At 42.5% G+C, this 24,151-nt stretch overlaps 1 protein-coding gene across 2 annotated transcripts in view; it reads right to left on the bottom strand.

Moving 5' to 3' along the window:
- mettl15 (methyltransferase 15, mitochondrial 12S rRNA N4-cytidine) overlaps positions 1–24,151 on the bottom strand; it is a 127,449-nt gene that overhangs the window by 9,034 nt on the left and 94,264 nt on the right. For both annotated transcript variants that reach the window (XR_013886771.1, XM_080189882.1), the window contains exons 3-4: positions 23,867–24,058; positions 18,459–18,637 (exon numbers count right to left, since the gene is read on the bottom strand). Coding sequence is in view for 1 of the 2 variants with exons in the window: in XM_080189882.1 (XP_080046008.1) it covers positions 18,459–18,637; positions 23,867–24,058 (371 nt within the window). In the remaining variant the exon portion in view is untranslated. The remainder of the gene's footprint in view (positions 1–18,458; positions 18,638–23,866; positions 24,059–24,151) is intronic.

Raw genomic sequence — 24,151 nt, 5'->3', positions numbered from 1 at the left:
TCTGCACACTCCCCCCATGTCTGTGTGGGTTTCCTCCGGGTGCTCCACTTTCCTCCCACAGTCTGAAAGATGTGCTGATTAGGTATATTGGCCGTGCTAAATTCTCGCTCAGTGTACCTGAACAGGCGCTGGAGCGTGGTGACTTGGGGATTTTCACTGTAACTTCACTGCAGTGTTAATGTAAGTCTACTTGTGACACTAACAAAATAAACTTAAACATATTGCTGTAGGGATCTCAATGAAATTGAAATTGGGTTATTTAGTCAGCCTCCAGTCAGTCAATGCCAATAATTGCCAACAGCAAGGCGTTTGATAAGGTCCCCCATGCAAGACTTCTTGAGAAGGTGAGAGGTCATGGGATCCAAGAGGCTTTGGCCTTGTGGATCCAGAACTGGCTTGCCTGCAGAAGTCAGAGAGTGGTTGTGGATGGGTCTTTTTCTGCATGGAGGTCGGTCACCAGTGGAGTACCCCAGGGATCTGTTCTGGGACCCTTGCTGTTTGTCACTTTCATAAATGACCTGGATGAGGAAGTGGAGGGATGGGTTAGTAAGTTCGCCAACGATACAAAGGTTGGTGGTGTTGTGGATAGCCTGGAGGGATGTCAGAAGTTGCAGCGGGACATAGATAGGATGCAAGACTGGGCGGAGAAGTGGCAGATGGACTTCAACATGGATAAATGTGTAGTGGTCCATTTTGGCAGGACCAATGGGATGCAGGAGTACAATATCAAGGGTAGGAGCCTTAGCTGTGTTGAAGAGCAGAAGGATCTTGGGGTCCGGGTCCATAGGACTCTTAAATCAGCCTCGCAGGTGGAGGATGTGGTCAAGAAGGCGTATGGTGTACTGGCCTTCATTAATTGAGGGATTGAGTTTAGGAGTCGGGAGGTAATGCTGCAACTTCATAAGACCCTTGTCAGACCCCACTTGGAGTACTGTGTGCAGTTCTGGTCGCCTCACAGGAAGGATGTGGAAGCTATTGAGAGGGTGCAGAGGAGATTTACAAGGATGTTGCCTGGATTGGGAGGCAGGCCTTATGAATATAGGTTGAGGGAGCTGGGACTCTTCTCCCTGGAGAGACGAAGGTTGAGAGGCGACCTGATAGAGGTTTATAAAATGTTGAGAGGAATAGATAGGGTGGATTCTCAGAGGCTATTTCCCCGGGCTGAAATGGTTGCTACAAGAGGACACAGGTTTAAGGTGCTAGGAAGCAAGTACAGAGGAGATGTTAGGGGTAAGCTTCTCACTCAGAGGGTGGTGAGTGAGTGGAATCAGCTGCCGTCGGTGGTGATAGAGGCGAACTCGTTGGGGTCTTTTAAAAGACTTCTGGATGAGTATATGGGATCTAATGGGATTGGGAGTTACAGATAGTTCTATGGCTTGTAGGTATAGATGTGATCGGCGCAACTTGTGGGCCGAAGGGCCTGTTTGTGCTGTAGTGTTTTATGTTCTACGTTATGTTCTAATTCCCTTCCACTTCTCGGGACTGACACCAAATGTGAACAGTACGTTTGTGGAAAGTGATTGTGTCCTCCACCATTTAAAAGTATATAATGCTCTAAATTAAACTCCAGGTGTACTCTTGCTGCCGTGCGCAGATAGTTCACAATGGGCAGACTCGGCAGAACGTGAACTGCTGACTCTCATGGTTTATCTTACCTTATTTTTTTGAAAACAGGTCACAACAACGTGATACATGCAACAGGCTCACTATTACAGCAGTCAGGAGCTGACCTGAAGATAACAGGGTAGGAAGCTAATTTAACAAAATCAATTTCTCTTTTGCACTGCTAGAATGAAATGGGGATGTGGACGTGATACACTTTCAATGAATTCACCAAAAGGAAACACATACACTCTTCGCTGAAATTCCTTCATTTGTAGTTAGCAGAGAATAATTCTCACTGTGAGATATCCAATGTTAAATCCCAATATTGAACATAAAACATGTTGAACTGCGTGCCTGGAAATAAATAAAATGGTGTATTGGTGTAATTGCTATTGCTACGCTCAATTTGAAACGCAACTGTGTGAGAATAATCCCCTCTGTGTAACAATAAGAACAGTATTAATAATCCGATTAAAATATATCAAATTCATTCAGAACCTTCGCGGGGCATTACGTTTCCAACACCGTAGGGCTGTTTAGTACCGACACGCTCTTGAGTCATTAAGAATGAGGTGATGGTGCTGCAAAGTATTTTATCGTTCCCTACATCTTAAAGAAAACAACACTGGGGAAATAACGCCGTGCAACAGTTTTGAAGTTAATTAAATCAGTAAGCAGTTATTGCACATATCAGCATGGGAACTAAGCTTTGCCAATTGGAGGAGTACCTCATTTTAAATGTACCATTACACAACATTTAAGCAGACTCAAAGGGTGGGATTTTCTGACCACATTCGCCCCCAAAGCCAGAAATTCCTGCCCGAGGTCAACAGAGATTTGCACAGTCCGCACCCCACCCCCCACCTCCCCACCCACTGGTAGGCAGGGATTGGAAAATTCTATCCCAAATTCACGACTAATTCAATGATATATAACTTTTATATGGGTCGCACTTGTGTGATAATATTGCGCTCAGTTTTGGTCTCCTTTTCTGAGGAAGGATGTTCTTGCTCTCGAGGGAGTACAGCGAAGGTTTACCAGGCAGATTCCAGGGATGGCGGGACTGATGTACGAGGAGAGAATGAGTAGGTTAGGACTGTTTTTGCTGTAGTTCAGGCGAACGAGGGGGATCTCACAGAGACTTATAAAATTCTAACAGGACTACACAGGGTAGATGCAGGGAGAATGTTCTCGATGTTGGCGGAGCCCAGAACCAGGGGTCACAGTCTGAGGATTCAGGGTAGACCATTTAGGACGCAAATTCCACAAATTTCTGAATCTTTCATTCAGCTTTGATGGATTTCAATTTCAGAAATGTAACTGATTCTTGTGGAAGTGGGGTGGCACGGTGGCACAGTGGTTAGCACTGCTGCTTCACAGTGCCAGAGACCCGGGTTCAACCCACTAGTTTGAATCATTGTCTGTGTGGAGTCTTCACGTTCTCCCCGTGTCTGTATGGATTTCCTCCGGGTGCTCCGGTTTCCTCCTCCCACAGTCTGAAAGACATGCTGGTTAGGTACATTAGCGGCACTAAATTCTCCCTCAGTGTACCCAAACAGGCGCCAGAGTGTGGTGACTGGGAGTTTTTCACAGTAACTTCATTGCAGCGTTAATGTAAGCCTTACTTGTGACACTAATAAATAAACTTTAAGTGATGGGAGATTGCAAAACATCAATTACAAAATTAGTTATTCAAAATGTCGGACAATTTAACTAAAATCGGAAGAAAAGAAAGCATTTTGGCATTCCTTATTGCTTTAGTCTGAGGCTACTGTGAAATGGTTAAGTTGCAAAATAATATCTATATAATGTGCTGCACTTTCATGTCTGAGGCATTTAAGTCTCCCGAGTACCTAAAAACAGTACCTTCTAAAACATTAATTCATTCCAGGCAGCAATGTGTAGGCATTCTTGTGTCAAATTTGCGTAAGACTTTGTACAAAACTTCAAGAATAATCACCATCTCGGCTGCAGCTAACGGAGGTATTTTGGTGCACTGAGAACAGCAGGAAAATTAATTTGGATATTTATGTTTTAAGTTTGCTTTGGAACCCACCAAGTACTCCAGACATCATCTCATGGAAACATAGAAACTAGAGAGGGGAATGAGCCATTTGGCCCTTCGAGCCTGCTCCACCATTCATTTTGATCATGGCTGATCATCGAATTCAACATTCTGATCCTATCTTCCTCCCATATCACTTGATCTCTCACGCCCCAAGAGCTATATCTAATTTTTTCTTGAAATTACACAACGTTTTTGCCTCAACTACTTTCTGTGGTAGCGAATTCCACACATTCACCACCCTCTGGGTGAAGAAATTTCTCTTCACCTCAGTTCTAAAAGTTTTACCCCTTATCCGCCAAACTATGACCCCTAGTTCTGGACTCCCCCACCATTGGGAAAATTCTTTCTGAATCTACCCTGTTAGAATCTTATAAGTTTCTACGAGATCCCCTCTTGCTCGTCTAAACTCCAGTGAATATAATCCTAACTGACTTAGTCTCTCCTCACATGACAATCCTGCCATCCCAGGAATCTTGCTGGAAAACCTTCATATCATTTCAACATGAGACCAAGTTTAAATGAGCCACTTTTAAAATTCCGTGGGTTGACTCTATGTTGTGGGTTGTGTCTCAATCCAAACTACATCTCAACCTCCACTGCCTCGGCCCATTGGATGATTAGTATTCATCGATGTCACAGCTTGCTTGAATCGAAAGTCAATGAAATCTAGGCAGCCTAAAAGAGATTTTTAATTATCCTGAAGACTAGAATGAAAAAAAAAGACATATTTATTATTAATATTTTCCAATCTTTTCTATCGTGGCTTGTATGACCATTCTGTGATGTTTGGTCATCATAGCTTTGAAATGATCTGCAAATTATGGACGCATGATCTTCTTTTGAAGTTATATTTCTCCACTTTTTCTCGTTCCAACCTATCCTCTTCAATCATAAGGGTGCAAGGTTTTGGACCGTGAATTTTTCCACCAAGCTGTTTCGCATTAGTCAAACAGGAGGACTGTTTACCAAATGGATGGAGTCACCCTGTTGTTTCCTTCCCCACCCCCATCCCCTCTGTTGCCACAGTCCAAAAATAGAGAGTTTGGCTAAGACAGCTCAACACAAAGCACTCAGCCAACCTAACATCCATCTTTTCTATGGAGGGCAGGTGAATTACTAAGCGCGAGCTGGTATTTGAACCTCTGAACAGGAATCCAGAATTCTGCTCCAAGGGTACCGGGAAGAGTTACTGAGACGGTGTTTAGAAACTACGCATCAGTAGAGATACAGTCATAAACACAGCATGTTTTAGCTTCAACTGTGCATATTGATTCAACTTGCTCTCACTTATGTGGCTCAGCTATTCCCCAGGGCCTGTAATGACGCCATTGGCAGCTACTGTTTTAAGAACAAATAAAAAAGAAAAACAGAAATAAATAAAAAGATGTTAATTGTATATCTTTGGCAATAGTTGAGCTTTTGAAAAAAGTAGACCCCTGATGGTGATACACATTTTAGCAGGTGACACAGTCATCTATCACACTACAGCCATTACATTAAAATGTCTTCAAGGCTAGACAGCAAAAGATATGGTTCCTCAGTTAAAATCTGTACCCACATTAACTTGTGAATTTCTTTAAACAATTATTTTAGGGGATGTAGGCATTGTTAGCAAGGCCAGCATTTGTTGCCCATTGCTAATTGCCTTTGAACTGAGTGGCTTGGTGTGGCATTTCAGATAACAGTTCAGGATCAACCACATTGCTAATTTTGAACTTACACCATATTTTCCCATAATTATTTCTACTGATAGACAAGCTTAATTGGTGAGTGGCTCAATCATAAAACCCTACAGTGCAGGAGGAGGCCATTCAGCCCATCAAGTCTGCACTGACAACAATCCCACTCAGGCCATGTCCTCACTACGCCACATATTCATCTTGCTAATCCTACAGACACTAAGGGGCAATTAAGCATGGCCAATCAACCTTTGGACACCAAGGGCAATTTAGCACGGACCACGCACTAAGTTGATCTTTCTCCACACTCTAGCTATGCATTCTGCACTCTCTCCTTTCCTTCTCTATGAACAGTTTGCTTTATCTGTATAGCATGCAAGAAACAATACTTTTCACTGTATACTAATACATGTGACAATAATAAATCAAATCAAATCAAAAATCAATCCACCTAACCTGCACATCTCTGGAACGCGGAGGAAACCGGAGCACCCAGAGGAAACCCACGCAGACACAGGGAGAATGTGCAAACGCCGCACAGTCACCCGAGGCCAGAATCGAACCCAGGTCTCTGGCACAGTGATGCAACAGTGCCAACCACTGTGCAAGAAAGACTTGCATTTACATACAGCTTTTCATGATCACTGAATGCAATATGATTGTGAAATGCAGTCACTGTTGTAGTGTCGGAAACATAAAAGACAAGGAAGATCCCAGGCTCAAGCGCAGAGATGCACTGATGTGCGCAGAGTTAGCTGGTGTCAGCTGTGGCTGCTCTGGGCTCCCCTGTTTGATGTTAGTACTCCTGACTCAAGGCTCAGGCATATAAATAATTCCGATTAACTGGAAAACTAGCAACCAAGGAAACATATCTCAGCAAGAAGTCAATGCCTTCCAGAAATATAGAAAAGGGGGAAGAAAAACAACCAATGAGCAGAAAAAAATCCAAAATGATTTGGAGAAATGAACAGATCTATACAAAAATCATAAACATTTATTCTTGATCTTTTAAGAAATCTGTATTTGCTTTTAGGATCAACTACCCAGAAAGCAATTTAAAATAACTGATGGCGAATAAAAGAAAAGGGCTCAAGGGTTAGGAGAAACGGAATGTGATTAAACTATTTCATAATAGAATCCCTACAGTGCAGAAGAGGCCATTCGGCCCATCGAGATTGTACCGACTCTCTGACAGTGCCCTTTTTCCCACTCTATCCCATGGCTAATCCACCTCACCCTCACATGTTGAGACACCAAGGGGCAATTTAGCATGGTCTATCCGCCTAACCTCCACATCTTTGGACTGTGAGAGGAAACCGGAGCACCCGGAAGAAACCTACGCAGACAGGTGGAGAACTCCACACAGTCACGCATTGAACCCGGGTCCTTGGATTGTGAGGCAGCAGTGCTTACCACAATGATTCCTTACCATCCATTTGTCGGATAAAAGCCAAATGGGCTAGTTGGGCCATGTGACTCACTTCGATGTTATAAGGTCTACCCATTACTATGTAAAACAGTGAATTTATTTGCAAAACTTAACATTTGTGTTTATCTCTTTGACATGTGCATCTAAGTTTGTCATTTCAAAATATAACAAATGTAGTGTCAAAGATATGGTGGGAATAGCCAACAATGGAGTTAAGGGGCCACACACTGCTTTCCCATTGGAGTTGACAATTAATCAAAATGATGATAAAATTCCAGCCCCGGTATTTGTACAGCTGCCACTTAGACAGTTCTTGAAACTTACAGCTTGAAGTGATCACTTAAGGATAGCCCAAGACATATATTTTAACTTCAACAGTTTGTCTGGCTTGAGGAGAACCTTCATTACCAATGGAATAAGAAATCCTTTAAAAAAATGCATAGCCAAAATAGTATTACTTCCATTTACTGATGGTGCTTCTCCTGAACATTAGATCTATCCAGAAATAGATCTGTGGTTTTGCCGAGTGCTGGCTTTAGTCATCAACAGGACCTGAAATTTAATCATCGCCGTGGCCTCACAATGAACGGTATCTTTGATACCTGAGTGCATGTTCAAGTAAAGATGCGAAACTTATTTCCAAATATAATAAGGAATAAGGAAAGTCTTAACAAGATTCCATGGAACTATATTTGAAATATCCAACTACATGCAGAAAAACAGGTCTTTAGTCAACTCGGGAAATGGTTCTCTTTGGCTTCCCTGACCACTGACAATCTTGAATACCCACTGGTAGGAATGCCATGGAATTAGGGGTGGGGTGGGGGGGCTGGTGGGGGAGTGTGGTGGTGGTGGTTGCTGGCGTTCCAGGAGGCATGATGTGGGTATGCCGGCGTTGGACTGGCGTAAACACAGTAAAAAGTCTGACAACACCAGGTTTTAGTCCAACCGATTTATTTGATAATAGACTCACAAGCTTTCGGGGTTAGTCCCTTCATCAGGTGAATGGAGAGTTCTGGCCTCAGACAGAGCATATAGAGCACAGACAGTTTAGAGATTACTGATTAGAATGCGAATCCTTACACCTAACCTGCTGTTTAAGACCTGAAGTGGCTGACAATGTGAGTGGAAGGAGCACTGATCACAGGTTACAGAGATGTGTATTGTCTCCAGACAGTACAGTAAGTGAGGTTTTGCAAACCCAGGCAAGTCACGGGGGTTACAGATAGTGCGACATGAACCCAAGATCCCTGTTGAGACCGTCCTCATGTGTGCGGAACTTGGCTATCAGTCTCTGTTCAGCGACTCTGCGCTGTCGTGTGTCGTGAAGGCCACCTTGGAGAAGGCCGCCAGGAGGCAGCAGGAAACCGCTGATTTCTGCAATCAACTGGGACATGTTGCAAAAGGACACTGTGGGTCTGCAATTTAAATATATAAAAGGACTACTGACTTGAGGATTTAACCCTGGATTCTGGCCTTAACTGACAGCATGTGGATCTCCCAGGCGGTCTGAAGACTGCAAGGTCAATGAGGCAAAAACACAACAGAAATTAACAGGATTAACTGACCCTCAGTGTCAGGAGGTTAGCAGGAGGTGGTTATGGTGACAGGGCCTGGGTAGGAATGTTGCCGGTGCAGGCTCAATGTAATGAACGGCCTCCTTCTTTGCTGTGGTGGTTCTATGATTGTGAAAGAGACAAACCGGAAACCCTTTAAATACCAAACTATAACATCTGATTCTCTGCCTAAGTGAGAGGTTCACAGGCCTGTTCTGAGGGGTCCATTTACTTTGTAAATGAGGAACAAGAGGAAAAGCACCGTAAACCGCCTTCTCCTCAGAGACCTGCCGTTCCACAGGAAAAAGGGGATGAACATAAGGAGCGAGATTTTCTGGCCGTGTTCTCCCCAGGATTGGAAAATCCCGGCTCAGGTGAACGGACCTTTGCATGGACCTGTTCTGCCCACTACAGCCTCCGTGGTGGGCCGGACAGGAAAATTCGGCCCATGAGCTCCAACTCACAGGAGGCAACACCCCCTAACACAGAGTCTACAGACAGAGGAAGGATCCGCTTCCTGGACACGACTGAGCATCAGTGTCCCCTGGAGAGCCAGACTTCCACAGAAGGTCATTGTTGACACCTGCAGCTTCCTGGAACAAGGCTTCCTTCAAAGTGGTCCAGATGGAAATGCATTGCCAGCTCTGAATTTCTTTGTCTCCAGCTCAATCCAGGGGTCTGCTGCAGGATTTCACAATTTACTATCCACAAGTGTATGGTCCAGGTGGCTGATGCCATGTTTGCAAGGGATATTAATTACGCAAAGGAGGAGGCCAGGCAGAATGAGGGAGCTGGGTTTCATCAGTAAGAACATTGAATACAGGAGGTGAGACGTCTTGTTGAAGCTGTACAAGACACTGGTAAGGCCACACTTGGGATACTGTGTACAGCTCCAGTCACCCTATTACAGAAAGGACATTATGAAATGAGAAAGAGAGTAGGAATGATTAACTAGGATGCTACCAGGACATGATGGTTTGAGTTATAAAGAGAGGTTAGACAGACTGGGACTTTTGTCCCTGGAGCGTAGGAGGCTGAGGGGTGGCCATATAGAGGTCTATAAAATAATGAGGGACATTGATCAGCTAGATAGTCAATATCTCTTCCAAAGGTATGAATTTATGAGCTTTAGAATCATAGTCATAGAGGTTTATAGCACGGAAACAGGTTCAAGGTATGGGAGTCTAAAACTAGAGGGCACAGGTTTAAGATGCGGGGAGAGATACAGAAGTGTCCAGAGCAGCATTTTTTTCACACAGAGGGTGGTGAGCATCTGGAACAAGCTGCCAGAGGTAGTAGCAGAGGCGGGTACAATTTTGTTTTTTAAAACGCATTTTGGCAGTTACATGGATAAGATGGGTGTAGAGGGATATGGGCCAAATGTGGGCAATTGGGTTTAGCTTAGTGGTTAAAAAAGGATGGCAGGGACAAGTTGGGCCATGCTATAAACCTCTATGACTCTATGAGTCTAAAGCTCATAGATTCATTGCGATCACTGGATTTTCACAGGAAGTCACAGACTGCATAGGTGTGATAACCAAGCCCCCTCCCACAAATCAACCATGGTGGCAGTAGAGGCAGGTACACTTTTCCCTTTTAAAAAGCACTTAGACTGTTACGATGGGTATAGAAGGATATGGGCCAAATGTGGGCAACTGGGACTAGCTTAATGATAAAAACTGGGCAGCATGGACAAGTTGGGCTGAAGAGCCTGTTTCCATGATGTAAACCTCGATGACTAGTGGAGTGCCCCAGGGGTCGGTGCTGGGGCCTCAGCTTTTTACCATTTATATAGATGATCTGGAGGAGGGAACTGAGTGTAGGGTGTCGAAATTTGCTGATGACACCAAGATTGGGGGAACGGCAAATTGTGCGGAGGGTGTGGAGAGTCTGCAGAAGGATCTAGATAGGCTGGACGAATGGGCCAGGAAATGGCAAATGGAATTTAATGTTGGCAAGTGCGAGGTGGTCCACTTTGGTAGGAAAAATGGTAGGAAGGACTATTACTTACGGGGTGAAAAACTGCAGCAGGCGACGGTGCAGAGGGACCTCGGGGTCCTTGTGCATGAGTCACAAAAACCCAGCTTGCAGGTGCAGCAGGTGGTCAGGAAGGCGAATGGGATGCTGGCCTTCATAGCGAGGGGGATTGAATATAAAAGTAGGGAGGTCTTGCTGCAGCTGTATAGGGCATTGGTGAGGCCGCAGCTGGAGTACTGTGTGCAGTTTTGGGCGCTGCACCTGCGCAAGGATATTTTGGCCTTGGAGGGAGTGCAGAGGAGGTTTACTAGGCTGATACCGGAGTTGAGGGGGTTGAGCTATGAGGGAGAGGCTGAATAAACTAGGCTTGTACTCGTTAGAGTTTAGAAGAATGAGGGGAGATCTCATTGAGACGTATAAGATGATGAATGGGATGGATAGGATAGAGGTGGAGAGACTCTTCCCGCTCAAAAAAGACAGTAGGACTAGGGGGCACAGCCTCAAGATAAAGGGGGGGCGGTTTAGAACGGAGTTGAGGAGGAACTTCCTCACTCAAAGGGTGGTGAATCTCTGGAATTCTCTGCCCGTTGAAGTGGTGGAGGCTGCCTCGCTAAATGTTTTTAAGACGCGGGTTGATGGGTTTTTGATAAGAGAGGGGATTAAGGGTTATGGCGAGAGGGCGGGAAAGTGGAACTGAGCAGCGACAGATCAGCCATGATCTTATTGAATGGCGGGGCAGGCTCAAAGGGCTAGATGGCCTACTCCTGCTCCTATTTCTTATGTTCTTATGTTCTTATGACTCTATGAGTACTTGTCAGTCAAAAGGGATTTAACCCCAACAATGTTCAGCTGGTGTATAACCACAGAAGATCATCAACTATATGCGTGTAAGATATCCAGTCAAGGTAGAAGCCGTGTGCAGGTAGAAGAGTGCCTTTCGCACAGCTCCCATTTCCGTGTGTCCTTTCTCCAGCTTCCCTCTCATAATCCAATCGATGTGCCGTGTTAGCCAAGAGTTGGAGAGCACTTTGCTGTGCTTGAGTGAGGTGATGAATGGTTCAGGCTCAGTTTACCATCCTTTTAAAATGGCAGACTGAGTGTACAAGCTGTTGGTGAAGACCAGAACGCACTTGGTTGCCTGTCACATCTAATGCTTCATGCAGTGGCTACTCGTTCCATCGAGAGGGGCATTACCACAAAGGCCTGAGACACTTTGGCACAAATGCTAGAGACAAATGTCTCCAATCTCTCTGCAGTGATGCACAGTGAACAAAGAACAAAGAACAACACAGCACGGGAAACAGGCCCTTCGGCCCAACGAGCCCACACCGCCATCTTAACAATGTGCTTTTCCTCCTCCACCCTTGACCCATGTCTATGCTTATGGTATCCCCATTGGAAACCAGATTAAGGGGAGAATAATTTAGGGACAATTTGTTGCACCAATCAGCCTAAGAGCACATCTTTGGGGTGTGGGAGGAAACCGGAGCACCCGGAGGAAACCCATGCAGACATGGGGAGAACGTGCAAACTCCACACAGACAGTGATCCAAGTTGGGAATTGAACCCGGGTCCCTGGCACTGTGAGGCAGCAGTGCTAACCACTGTGCCACCCAATGATCGGGATGCCTGGGCATGGCTGCCAATGTCTTGGCTGGATTAAAAATCTGTGGTAAAGCCCACCTCACCACTTTTCATGTTCCCAACCCACAGCCACCGTCCCCACTGTGTGAGCAGGTCCACAAGGTTATAATTCTACTCCATGGATGGGAATTTCCGTGGAAATTCGGGATCTTCCAGTCCCGCCCAAGGTGAACCTCCTGGAGCGGGTTCCCCATGGGCAGGACAGGCGAGCCACACAAAATACCATAGACATCAGCGGGACCAGAAAGTTCTACCGATGGCATCCGTCACATGAATTGTGTTGGTTACTCAAAAGAGCGACACCGGTCAATGCTGATGTTTGAAGGTGTATTGCACATTCATCTGTATTTTATCTCAATTAAAAGTTCTTAACATTTTGAAATGTCTACATTTTAATCTAAAATAAATGTGCTTGAATTAGTTGTTTCTAAAAGCATCCACTCTGTTTTTTTTTAAGCAGTCACAATCTTTAGACAAATTGTACATTTAAAAATAAATCAATTGAATAAAAATAAGAGTTCCTTTTAGGCACATAAAATTGGCCTCTCACCTCTTAAAGGTTTCTTTAAATCGCCTCCAATCCAGCTTTTGGTTATTTAGCCTACTATCTCCTTACGAGGCCCGACAGCAAATTTTGTTTAATAATTCTCCTATGACGTCTCTTGGGGATTAAAGATGGTATCGAAATAAAGTTAAAGTTTATTTATTTATTAGTCAGAAGTAAGGCTTACATTAACACTGCAATGAAGTTACTGTGAAATTCCCTTAGTCGCCACACTGTTGTTCGGGTCAATGCACCTAATCAGCACGTCTTTCAGACTGTGGGACAAAACCAGACCACCCGGAGGAAACCCATGCAGACAACGTGCAGACTCTGCGCAGACAGTGACCCAAGCTGGGAATCGAACCTGGGTCCCTGGCGCTGTGAGGCAGCAGTGCGAACCACAAATCTGTTGTTTCCTTTCAAACAGATTAATTTTTTTACCATACAACAAGTCAAATTTCTGTGACACTCAAGGCACTCTGAATGCCTAGCAAAGCTGTTCATGGCACCTGGACATTGAGGCAGGTGAAAATAGGGAAGCAAAGTGACTGATTCAGCACAATTAACCTCATCACTCTCAAATATCATGTACAAGGAATCATTCTGTTCATCCATTATCCAGTCACCCTGGCTAAATGAGCTATGCTTAGGCATCAGGTAAGGTCATAATTGTGTATGCAGTGCTGCTGAATCTACCAGGGAAAAGTGCACTCATCTCCCGAGGTTCATACATCCACTCAGATTTGTCATTTGTTATGTGGGTGACGGTCTCAGCTTTCACTGTCATTACTGTGTGAAGCAGGCAGCAACTTCACGCATCTGCACACCTATCAGTTAAATGTGGAAATCCAGAGGTTGCTGTCTGTGATCTCCTGTTCCTCCAGAGGCTACACTATTGCAGTCCTCAGAGTTAGGAATCATCTAGAAGTCGCTGAATTGACAGGAATCCCATAGAAACTTACAGAATTTAGAAAGGCCTGGATAGAGTGAACATGGAAAAGATGTTTCCATTGGCAGGCCAGACTAGGATCCGAGGGCACAGCCTCAGAGTAACCTTTAGAGCCAAAATAAGGAAGAATTTCTTCAGCCAGAGGCTGGTGAATCTCTGGAATTCATTGCTGCAGGAGGCTGAGGAGACCAGGTCATTGAGTGTATTTAAGACAGAGATAAATAGGTTAGGGTTATGGGGAAAAGCGGGAGAATGGGTTTGAGAAACTTATCAGCCATGATTGAATGGCGGAGCAGACTTGACGGGCCGAATGGCTTTATTTTGCTCCTGTATCTCAACTTATCATGATTTCCACCATTATTCTCACTGCAAAAACCCTTGAGGAAGTTGTGCCTTGTTGAATGACTGGGATTTCAATTGCGGACAAAGTCATAAGTACTGCTGAACAACATCTCAGATCCAGAAAAACTGACTTATAGCTGGGGAATGTCAAAATGTCTCTATTTCACAGATTAAGGTGATTTAAAACATGTTTATGATGTGTCAGCTTCCACCCATGTCCCAATCTTTATTTTGCTTTCTGAAAAATTACACAAAGTAAGTGGCAAAACCAGCTTGTTACTTGCCATCTGTGAGGATTCTTCAATGTGATTGGTTGCTTAGCCTGCTTGGTGACACCATTCTTGCTGAATGGCAGAATTCTCTATAGCTTGTTCTAGACTGAAATTAATATCAATAAAAGTGAAATCTACAGCATGGAGCTCCCTAAAACTCTGAGGACACGTAGCAACCAACTGAAAACCAACTTCTTCCCTGCTGCCATCAAAGTTTAGAATGGACATGCCTCTCATTAAGTTGATCTTTCTCTACACTCTAGCTATGACTGTAACATTACATTCTGCACTGTTTCCGTTTCTTCCCAATGAACGGTATGCATTGTCTGTAAAGTGCGCTGGAAATAATATTTTTCATGGGGAGGTGATGGCCTAGTGGTATTATTGCTGGTTTATTAATTGAGAAGCTCAGCAAATGTTCTGAGGACCTGGTTTGAATCCTGCCTTGGCAGATGGTGGAATTTGAATTCAACAATATATACAAAGAACTACTGATGACCATGACACCATTGTCGATTATCAGAAAAACCCACCTGACTCACTACTGTTTTTTAGGGAAGGAAATCTGCCCTCCTTAACTGGTCTGGCCTACATGTGACTCCAGAACCACAGCAATGTGGTTGTCTCTCAACTGTCCTCTGAAATAGCCTAGCAAGCTACTCAGTTCAAAGGCAACTACGGATAGGCAATAAATGATAACCAGTCAATGATGCCCATGTCTCACAAATGAATTAAGAATGTGACATTAATAAAGGAAATCAAATCAAAAATTGTAGGATCTTTGTGGGCAGCTTTGTTTGAGGTTAGAGGTCATGTCAACACTGAGGGCAAAATTCAGTCCATTTAAGAATGGCTCTTGAGAAACTGCCCACCATAGAAGTGTTTCATAAAATAACAAATTGATTCAACGTAAGGAAAGAAAATGAGACTGAATACTCGAAGCACAGAAGAAAAGTTTAAGCACAAAGCTTAAGAGCACAAAACATTTAGTTACTGTGGTTATATATAGCATCGTATCGCATTGTCACTCAGTGACTTTGGTTGTTGACTCACAGAAGCCACCCAGAGGTTTCACTGAGCCGTTTTAATCATTTGTTGTGATTAACTTTGTAAATAAAATGCTTGGACATATGGCACACGCATAAATATTTACTGAAACACATGGGGTACCTGATCTGCATTTCTAATATTTGAATATTATTTGAATATCTAAATCCCATTCTAACAAAGTGTCTGCTTTGATCGACATGATGTATGTGTTTCGATTACAGCCAGGGGATGAATGGCTGGTTCTCTACATGGGAGCAATCTTGTTGCAACACTACTGCAGAAAATTTCAAATCATTTCCATATAACAGGATTCTTCAGCCATTCACAGGGCTAAGGCAAGAGAACTGGGGAACGGCAGTGGTGATCGTCCAGGGGAGGAGGGTGATCGGTTGGGAAGGTGGGGGTTGCAATCAGGGGGGAGTGCAATGTTCGAGGAGCAGGGGTGGAGGGGTGTTATATAATCTCAGGTCAAGACACAGTGCATTGGGAGATCGGGGCGCCTGCGCAAAGGTGCCACTACAGCTCAGCAGCCGGCTTCCTGGTGTTAATAGTCTCCACCCACTACCCCTGTTGGCAAGAATCACATTTTGTCTCTTTTTTCTCTAAGTGTCATAGAATTGTGTACTGGGAGCTCACCCAAAATTCTCTCCCGTTTTCACCCTAGTTCAGCACTTAGAAACGTTTCAGGTAGGATCGCCTGTTGTGTTTTGTGCCATGAGTCACCATTCTCAACGTGACAAATATTGCATGTATATGAATTTGTCCCTGCATTTCTTTTACGTACAACTCTACAAAGTCACACAAAATCATTTACCTCTAATTTGAGAATTCTTATTAATTCTTCCTTATCCTTACAATTTATAGCTTTACCAATTCAGCAACAAAACATCCAAGACAAAGGGTGGGATCTTCCAGCCCTGCCCGCTGCTGGGCTCAGAGGGGAAATCTTCCAGTCTTACTGAAGTCAATGGACCTTTGGCTGGCTTGCCATATCTGCCACTGTAGGACCTGCCACAGCAGGACTGGAAAATCCCAGTGAAAGTTTAGGATGTGATAGAAAATCAAAAATGTTAGGAAGCAATTTGTTGAATAGCACACTGGGGAACCTATCAAAAACTGATGGCAATACTTCTGAAATTGAAGGCCTGATTTGAGACAAATGTATAGTAATTTGTTTTGTGTTTATAGAATAAATACTCAGTACAGGTTTAGTATAAAAATAGGACATATTTCAACTGAAAGGTTTAGTTAAATCCAAAACAATAGCCACTGATCACATGTTAATGGTGTATTACAGCAAAGAAAGAGGCCCTTCAGCCCATCATGTCTGTGTTGTTTTACACTTCTGAATTTTGTCTTAGAGAAAAGTGCCTGATTAAAAACTTCCGATTTATTGTTTATAAATCTTTAATAAATTCAAATTAGACTCCTTTCAAAAGAAATTGGTCCACGTAGTACCCGTTCTCCAGGTGGAAATCTAGTGGGGGGGGGGGACAAGTTCATGTCTTAATGTCCCACTCTCAATCTGCGCCCATATTAAAGATTCCACTATATTGATTAAGTGGCTTTCCAGGCATTCACCACTCATTAACCCAAACAGACATTGCCCCTCTTTTCTTTGCTCAAGTGAATGTGGACACTGACATCTATTTAAGGAGCCTCTCAACAAATTGATATCCCATTTAGGTTGTCTTGCATTTGCCATCAACAAATAGGAATATAACGTGCTTTTTTGACTTACAGGAAATAGTGGATGTGTTACAAAAGGTTCTCCATCGCATGTTCTCCAGGCGTTGAAGGCATGAGCCTTCTCAACGAGAAGCATGATTGCTACAGGAATTTTAAACATAAGGCCACATGAAGACATGGGCCCAAAGGATGTTGCCTTTCTCGAGGGCGTTGGCTATGAGGGGAGATTGAATAAATTAAGATTGTTTTCACTGGAAAGATGGGAGCTGAACGTATAATTAATATAATTAAGCAGAAGTCCTCATGCTTTATCAGGACTCTGGCGTTTTGAGCAGCGTGTGTTTAGTTTTGAGGAACTTTACAATAAAGAGATTGGATTAAAATTTTAAAAGGGTTTAACAGTGACCAAGCCATTTGGGACATAGTAGAATGACTATAATGAGATTTCTTTAGCCGACAAAATAGTATCGAGCAGCCAAAGAGAAATCTATAAACTGCATATCAGTCGAACTATTCCCGAGTACCTTCAAGCCAGGCATAAAAAAAACAAAGGATTACACATTCTATAGAGAACTGAACTCAAGAGGGTTGAAATGGCAGGAAAAGGAAGCAAGCTGTCAGATGCTGTGGCAATTAAGGCTCTGACTCACATTTGGTCCCCCGGCACAAGCTTAATCCTCATATTTTTTAAAAAACTAGTGATTTACTGACATGACACAACTGTTCAGCCTTTGACAATCTCATCATGATTTTTCCCATCTAGACTCAGAACTCATTAAAATTAAAAAAAAACTAGTGATTAATTTAGATAATGACAATGTGTATGCAAACACAATTACACTCGTTTTATTGATATGAATATCTCCCTTCCCGAAACAATGGATTGGTGATAATTTTGGATGCCGGCAGCATCTAATTTTGCCGCTGCTAACCAACAACTAGAATACATCTACTTCGTACTGGAATATTGCCCCTTACAGAGCTTTCTGAAGCAACCTTTGGAAATGTCCATGTATACAGCAATTAATTTTGCAATGTTAAACTTAAAGAACTGAGGAAATGTAATCAAATTGATAAAGACAGCGTTCAAACACATTTTACAGAAGGCAAAGCTTAATGTGGCAATATACTTGCAATCGTTTGAACCACCTGGGAGATGAGGGTGGGTGGACAACTAAGAGGGTGCTTTACACTTGCCGCACAATAAATTAAGTAAATTTTGATTCTGGGGTAAGCATGGTTTGCAGCAGAATTTTTGTTATAAACACAATGCGGCAGCAAACACTAAGCCTAAATTTAATTATGTAAATTCTGTTGATTTATACCTCTACACAAAGATGACTAATGAATGGGCTCATTTCAGAGCATTCTGTCTATTTCTATTTTAAGAAATGCAGGCAATTCACATTGCAGCAAAATCATTATCCCCCGATTAAAAACAAACGTATTAGATAATAATCTAGTAGCAACTGAATGCTAACTTCAGAATGGTAAATGTTGACTTCTATTCTTGCTTCCCCAAAATAAAACTCTGACATCAGAAGCCAAATGCACAGGATTAGTACCTGCATGTGTACAGTGCAAATAGGTCCCACTGGGACTCGCAAGATTAGTATATTTCCTTCCAGACACTGGCTGGAATTAATGAGAATACCTGCAACTATACTGGCGAGCTGCTGAGTGCGAGTGATGGGGTAGATGCTGCGTGCCTGTGCGATTGCTGCAGCTATTTTCTTTGCATGCCTTTCCTCGCCGTAGATCCTTAAGATGGACGCAAGTGACTGTTGATCTAAGGCATTCACCACGTCAGCTGCGGTGGGCATGTCGGGGTACCTACGCACAAGAGGAGCCAATTAATTTCTTTGACGTCATTTTCATTGACAGAGGTGAAGCTTCACAGCACAGGGAGACAGAGCTGAAATGCACACAGCATACAAGTATGTTTGAGGTTCTTTTTGGTAACAGATGGTTAAGGAAGAAAAAAACAAGGGAAGAAAATTCGCAGCTCTTCTTCAGTCTTCGGATGAGAACCCAATTAATCCTATTTTTGTTGAAGTCACCAAATATTAATTGGAATTCTAATTTTGACCCAACGCCAAAAAGGCTGAAACCCAATAAATAGCAGAAATTAATCTCTGAATAAATAGACATGCTAAACTTAGTGTAGGATCACCAAACCCAAGTTGAAAATGGGTTTGTGTGGAGCAGAGTTACCTTTGCTGCCTGCTGACAAATTTAGAAGACAAGTAAGCCAATGATCTGCATTAGATTTGAATAGGAATTTAACTACTCCCACATGGAATAATTCAAATGTGAAGAAGTATTTTCATTTCTGCTTTCACAAGCAAGAGTTCACCACAACATGTAAAATTAACTCGTTCGGGGGTATATAGTTCAACCTTCTGGTATTTAAATAGGCAACACCCACTCTTTCTAATTTAGGTAACTAACCTGATTAATGAATACTGCATTATCTTAAGAAGCAAGAGTTGAAATTCTTTAGTTGTTGACAAATTCAAGTTGAGTTCCAAGCAGGAAGTGTGTGTTCGGTCCAATTTCTATCAGTTTTCATCAGTTAACTTGCATTAGCCTTGGTATGAATCACCAATATGTCCAATTATGCATATCCCATCTATATTAGATTAAAATGTGTCATTCTGTTCCATCTTTCATAGTTTGTTAATCTGTTGTCTTTAAATCAAATGCCATATGGTTTAAATTTGACTAGATATAAAATTGAAAACACAATGTATTGTACGATTTTTATTCTCCCCACCACTTAGACGCAAACCAGTAATTCTGACACATGGTTGCCCCAGGTTTCTCGTAGCCATCTGAGGAAGCCGTCATGCCCACAAAATGGACAGTAGAGTCCAATTTAGACCCAACACACACTCTGCAATCCAACTTGTGGAAAACCGAGATGTTCAATTCCAATTTATTACAGCATCAGGATTGACTAATGATGATGGTATTGGCAAAGATCTCACCCAAATACAGATCTCTGATGCTCTGTCCAAGAATGAATCAAAAGATATCATTGTTCATCATATGCCATTTTGTCTGGGTAGTTTCATGCTGTATAATGTTCAATTGGACCCAGTCCAAACCACCACATTCTCCAACATCAAAGTGAATGAATTTTCCCCTTCTGGACCAGGGGAACTGTGTACCTGTTCCTTTCTGGATGTTGGAGGAAGCAATTAGTGAAGCTGCCCTCTATTATGTCAAGCCTCTCCTTCTAACCAAAAACAATTATGAAGCAACAAACTTCAATCGGATTGGCATTTTGTCAGAATTGTGGAGAATGTATGCGGTTTCGTTGTACTATTTGCCCAAAGTATGAGCTTTACATCTGGAAATGAAATGGCCAATTCCTGACACATGATCATCCAAAATGTAAATGATCTGAATGTTATAAAACTGACGGCAGCGCAGTACGAGGTCATCTTCCAATCCTCCATTGATGAACAGCTTTCCAGTCTGATCCACAACACGTGTTGAGTTCAGTGCACTGGGCAGAACTGTAGCACAATGGTTAGCACTGCTGCCTCACAGCATCAGGGACCCGAGTTTGATTCCCGTCTTAGGTCACTGTCTGTGTGGAGGTTCCATGTTCTCCCTGTATCTGTGTGGGTTTCCTCCGGGTGCTCCAGTTTCCTCCCATAGTCCAAAGATGTGCAGGTTAGGTGATTTGGCCACGCTAAATTGCCCCTTAGTGTACCCCAACAGACACCAGATATGATGAGTAGGGGATTTTCACAGTAACTTCATCGCAGTGTTAATGTAAGCCTACTTGTGACTAATAAATAAACTTTAACTTTAACTTAACCTGCAATCACGTGCACACACGGAACAGACCCAGGAATAGCAGGTTAAGTCCAGTTTTGTTTTGAATAGGCGGGGATAATTTAAAGAACTATTATTTATAATATCAAGTACTTCTGCATTAACGTGCACTCACTGGCTCCAAGTACCGAAACTTAAACTACTGTACATGCTAAGGGTGTTCAATTTAGCCTCATAACCGAAAGTGTGAAAGTTTGAAGATTTGACATCTTGCAATAAGCTACTAAAGTATGGAATGCATTTCCATGTGTGATATTAGAACTGATTTAATCACATTTTATAGGGCTTTGATAGACACAAAGAAAAATATTCATGGACTTGAAGAAGAGCAGGAATTCTGTTCCATTGTGGAGTTTTCAAAGAACAAAGGAAGTACAAAGGTGCTTTGGCCCTTGCCAATCATGATGCCTGAACAAAACTAAAAAACCTTCTGCTCCTACTCAGACCGTATCCCTCTATTCCAGTGGAACAGTCATGATGAAGTGTTTCCTGTGGTTAAATTTCAATGATGGTGTGAATATTTTAATTCTTTCATAATTAACAAAGCAAGATCTTATTTCCTCTATACAATGCTCCCATTAGTTCTAACTGCATAGAAACCATGAACTGCATTAATTAGTTCTACAGTGGTTTATCACCAGACTATTAATCCAGAAACTCAAGTAATATTTTGGGGGCTCAGGTTCGAATCCCACCACAGCAGATGATGGGATTCAAATTCAATAAAAAATATCTGGAATTAAGAATCTACTGATGACCATGAAATCATTGTCAATTGTCCAAAAAACGCATCTGGTTCACTAATGTTCTTTAGGGAAGGAAATCTGCCGTCCTTACCTGGTCTGGCCTACATGTGACTGCAGAGCCACAGCAATGAGGTTGATTCTCAATTGTCTTCCAAGAGCAACTAAGGATGGGCAATAAATGCTGGTCAACCAGCGACACCCATGTCAAATGAATGAATAAATAAGTAAGTAATTTATCAAAGCTTAACTCCAAAACGATTGGAAATATTTTAAAATTCAACAGAGGAAAACCTATTCTGATATATTTAAGTTCATTTACAATCATAACACAGTTGGAAATATTGGCATATCGATTAGCAGTCTGAGGGTTCAGCTCAAATTTGGTAAGCTATTTTTAAAACCAGTGATATGATAACAATCCTTAATATTCTTAAATTTATATATTTGACAAGTATGTTGTTGCAATGTTACAAATTGTGACAAGAGTTGTCATGTCTTTCAAAACTATATTTGTCTTTCTAAATATGGAAACATATTGCATGATCCTTTTTTTAAAAGTTTATTTATTAGTCACAAGTAAGGCTTACATTAACACTGCAATGAAGTTACTGTGAAATTCCCTCAGTCGCCACAGTGGCAGCTCTTCGGGTCAATGCACCTAACCAGCAGGTCTTTTAGAAAGTGGGAGGAAACCAGTGCACCCAGAGGAAACCCACACACAGACATGGGGAGAAGCTTTAAGCTTTGGACTGTTCCACTGGAATAGAGGGATACAGTCTGAGTAAGGGCAGAAGGTTTTTTAGTTTTGTTCAGGCATCATGATCGGCAAGGGCCAAAGCGCCTTTGTACTTTCTTTGTTCTTTATTCTTTGAAAACTCCACAATGGAACAGAATTCCTGCTCTTCTCCAAGTCCATGAATATTTTTCTTTGTGTCTATCAAAGCCCTTTAAATTGTGATTAAATCAGCTTTAATTTTAAGCTGTTGAAATCAGTACATTTTGGGGAAATAAGCTGGGAAGGAACATTGGCTTAATTAGCTCTCTCCCTGTCTTGTCTGAAATTCTGCGTGTGATTACAACCAAACTTTCGTCCAGGGTTTCTGCAGAAATAGGCTTTGAAGGAAAGGCTTTATAAAAGCAAAGGATAAAGTTTGCAGGGTTTTGATGCTACTGATCTGCAGCTCCCTTGTGAAGACCCATCGGATGCTGCCAGAGAATCCACATCTGAGTCTCACGTGGAAACCTGAAAAGCTGAGACGGAGAAAATTGATCCAGCTTTACATTCTCCTCCACAGCGAAGCTCCATTGGTGAGAACCTCCAGACATCCAATCGGTCTTCACAGTAGGGACTTCCAGATCAGTTGCATCAAAACCCTGCAAACTTTATCCTTTGATTTTATAAAGCTTATCCTCCAAAGCCCATTTATGCAGAAACCCTGGGCGGGATTTTCTGGTCTTTGCAGCTGACAGGATCACCTGGTCCCGCTGAATGCAACCTCCTCCCCCTCCCAGACTGGTTACCCAGTGGCAGAGGGTGGAAACAATGGGAAATCACGTTGATGGCGGTAGGCCGGAAAACTTGCTGTAAAGGGCGGGTGAGGTGGTGGGGATAGAGGGGAGGGGGGAGAGGGGTGGTGTGGAAAATCCCATCCATTATCTGTTTGCCTCTTGTTTCTATGTGTGTGTGTGTGTGTGTGTTCGTGTGTATGTGTGTTTGCGTGTATGTTTGTGTGTTTCTGTCTGTGTGTGTGTGCGCACATGTGTTTATATATGTTTCTGTGTGTGTATGTGTGCGTGTTATTGTGTATTTCTGTGTGTATATTTATGTGTGCGTGTTATTGTGTATTTCTGTGTGTATATTTGTGTGTGCGTGTTATTGTGTATTTCTGTGTGTATGTTTGTGTGTGTGTGTGCTGGCGTATTATTAAAAAGGGACAGATAATTATATGTCCAGAGCACAATTGCGTGTGTACCAACTTGATTTTAAAATATTTTGTTATTATCATAAAGCAATCATTCTGAGTTTAATGAAAAATGCCTGGATAAAGTCTCTTGCTTGCGGTTCACGAGCAGCAAGAGTAAACGATGAGCCGTTTTGGTGAGTGAATTAAATTTTAAATTAATGGAGCGACCTGCGGACTAGTGGGGCAAGATAAACTGTGCACTTCTCCCATCCTGGGGTTGGAACATCGAAACACACGTTCAACATATTCCTCACTGCTCAGAAAATGAATTTGGGAAATAGCTTTACTTTCTATTCCTATTAGACCAGGAAACAGCTCATTCAAGCTCTTAATACTGACACTCCTGTTTGCTTTCAAAGTCTGGTAGATTTCTTTGTAATATAGCTCATGTTTCCCGTAATCACTTTCCACAGAAATGGGATTAACTGGATTATTCCTGTCAATTCTTGTGATACAAAAGAAGAGACTTGTGTCATGGGAATAATTGTAGTTTCTGTACCAACCTGTCTCCGTCCATTCTCATATCCAGGGGGCCGTCTTTGCTCAAAGCAAAACCACGCAATGGCGTATCTAACTGCATAGAGGAGCAGCCTGCATCAATGAGAACTCCATCAAAAGTATCTGCCTCCACCCCTGATGCTATTAATAAGTCCTCCAGTTGGCTGAATCTTCCCAGGAGAGGTCGAAACTGACCACTGAAAGAAACAAAAATCACAAAGGGTAAAATTATCCTTTGCAAAATAACTAAGAATAATTACACTGATAAGTGCTCTATCTTCTTTTGGTTC

This window comes from Carcharhinus amblyrhynchos, chromosome 6 (genome assembly GCF_965287045.1).
Source record: "Carcharhinus amblyrhynchos chromosome 6, sCarAmb.v2.hapA, whole genome shotgun sequence".
Taxonomy (NCBI): Eukaryota; Metazoa; Chordata; class Chondrichthyes; order Carcharhiniformes; family Carcharhinidae; genus Carcharhinus; species Carcharhinus amblyrhynchos.
The sequence above is the reverse complement of the archived record's forward strand: the minus strand, read 5'-3'. Positions and strand labels throughout refer to the sequence as shown.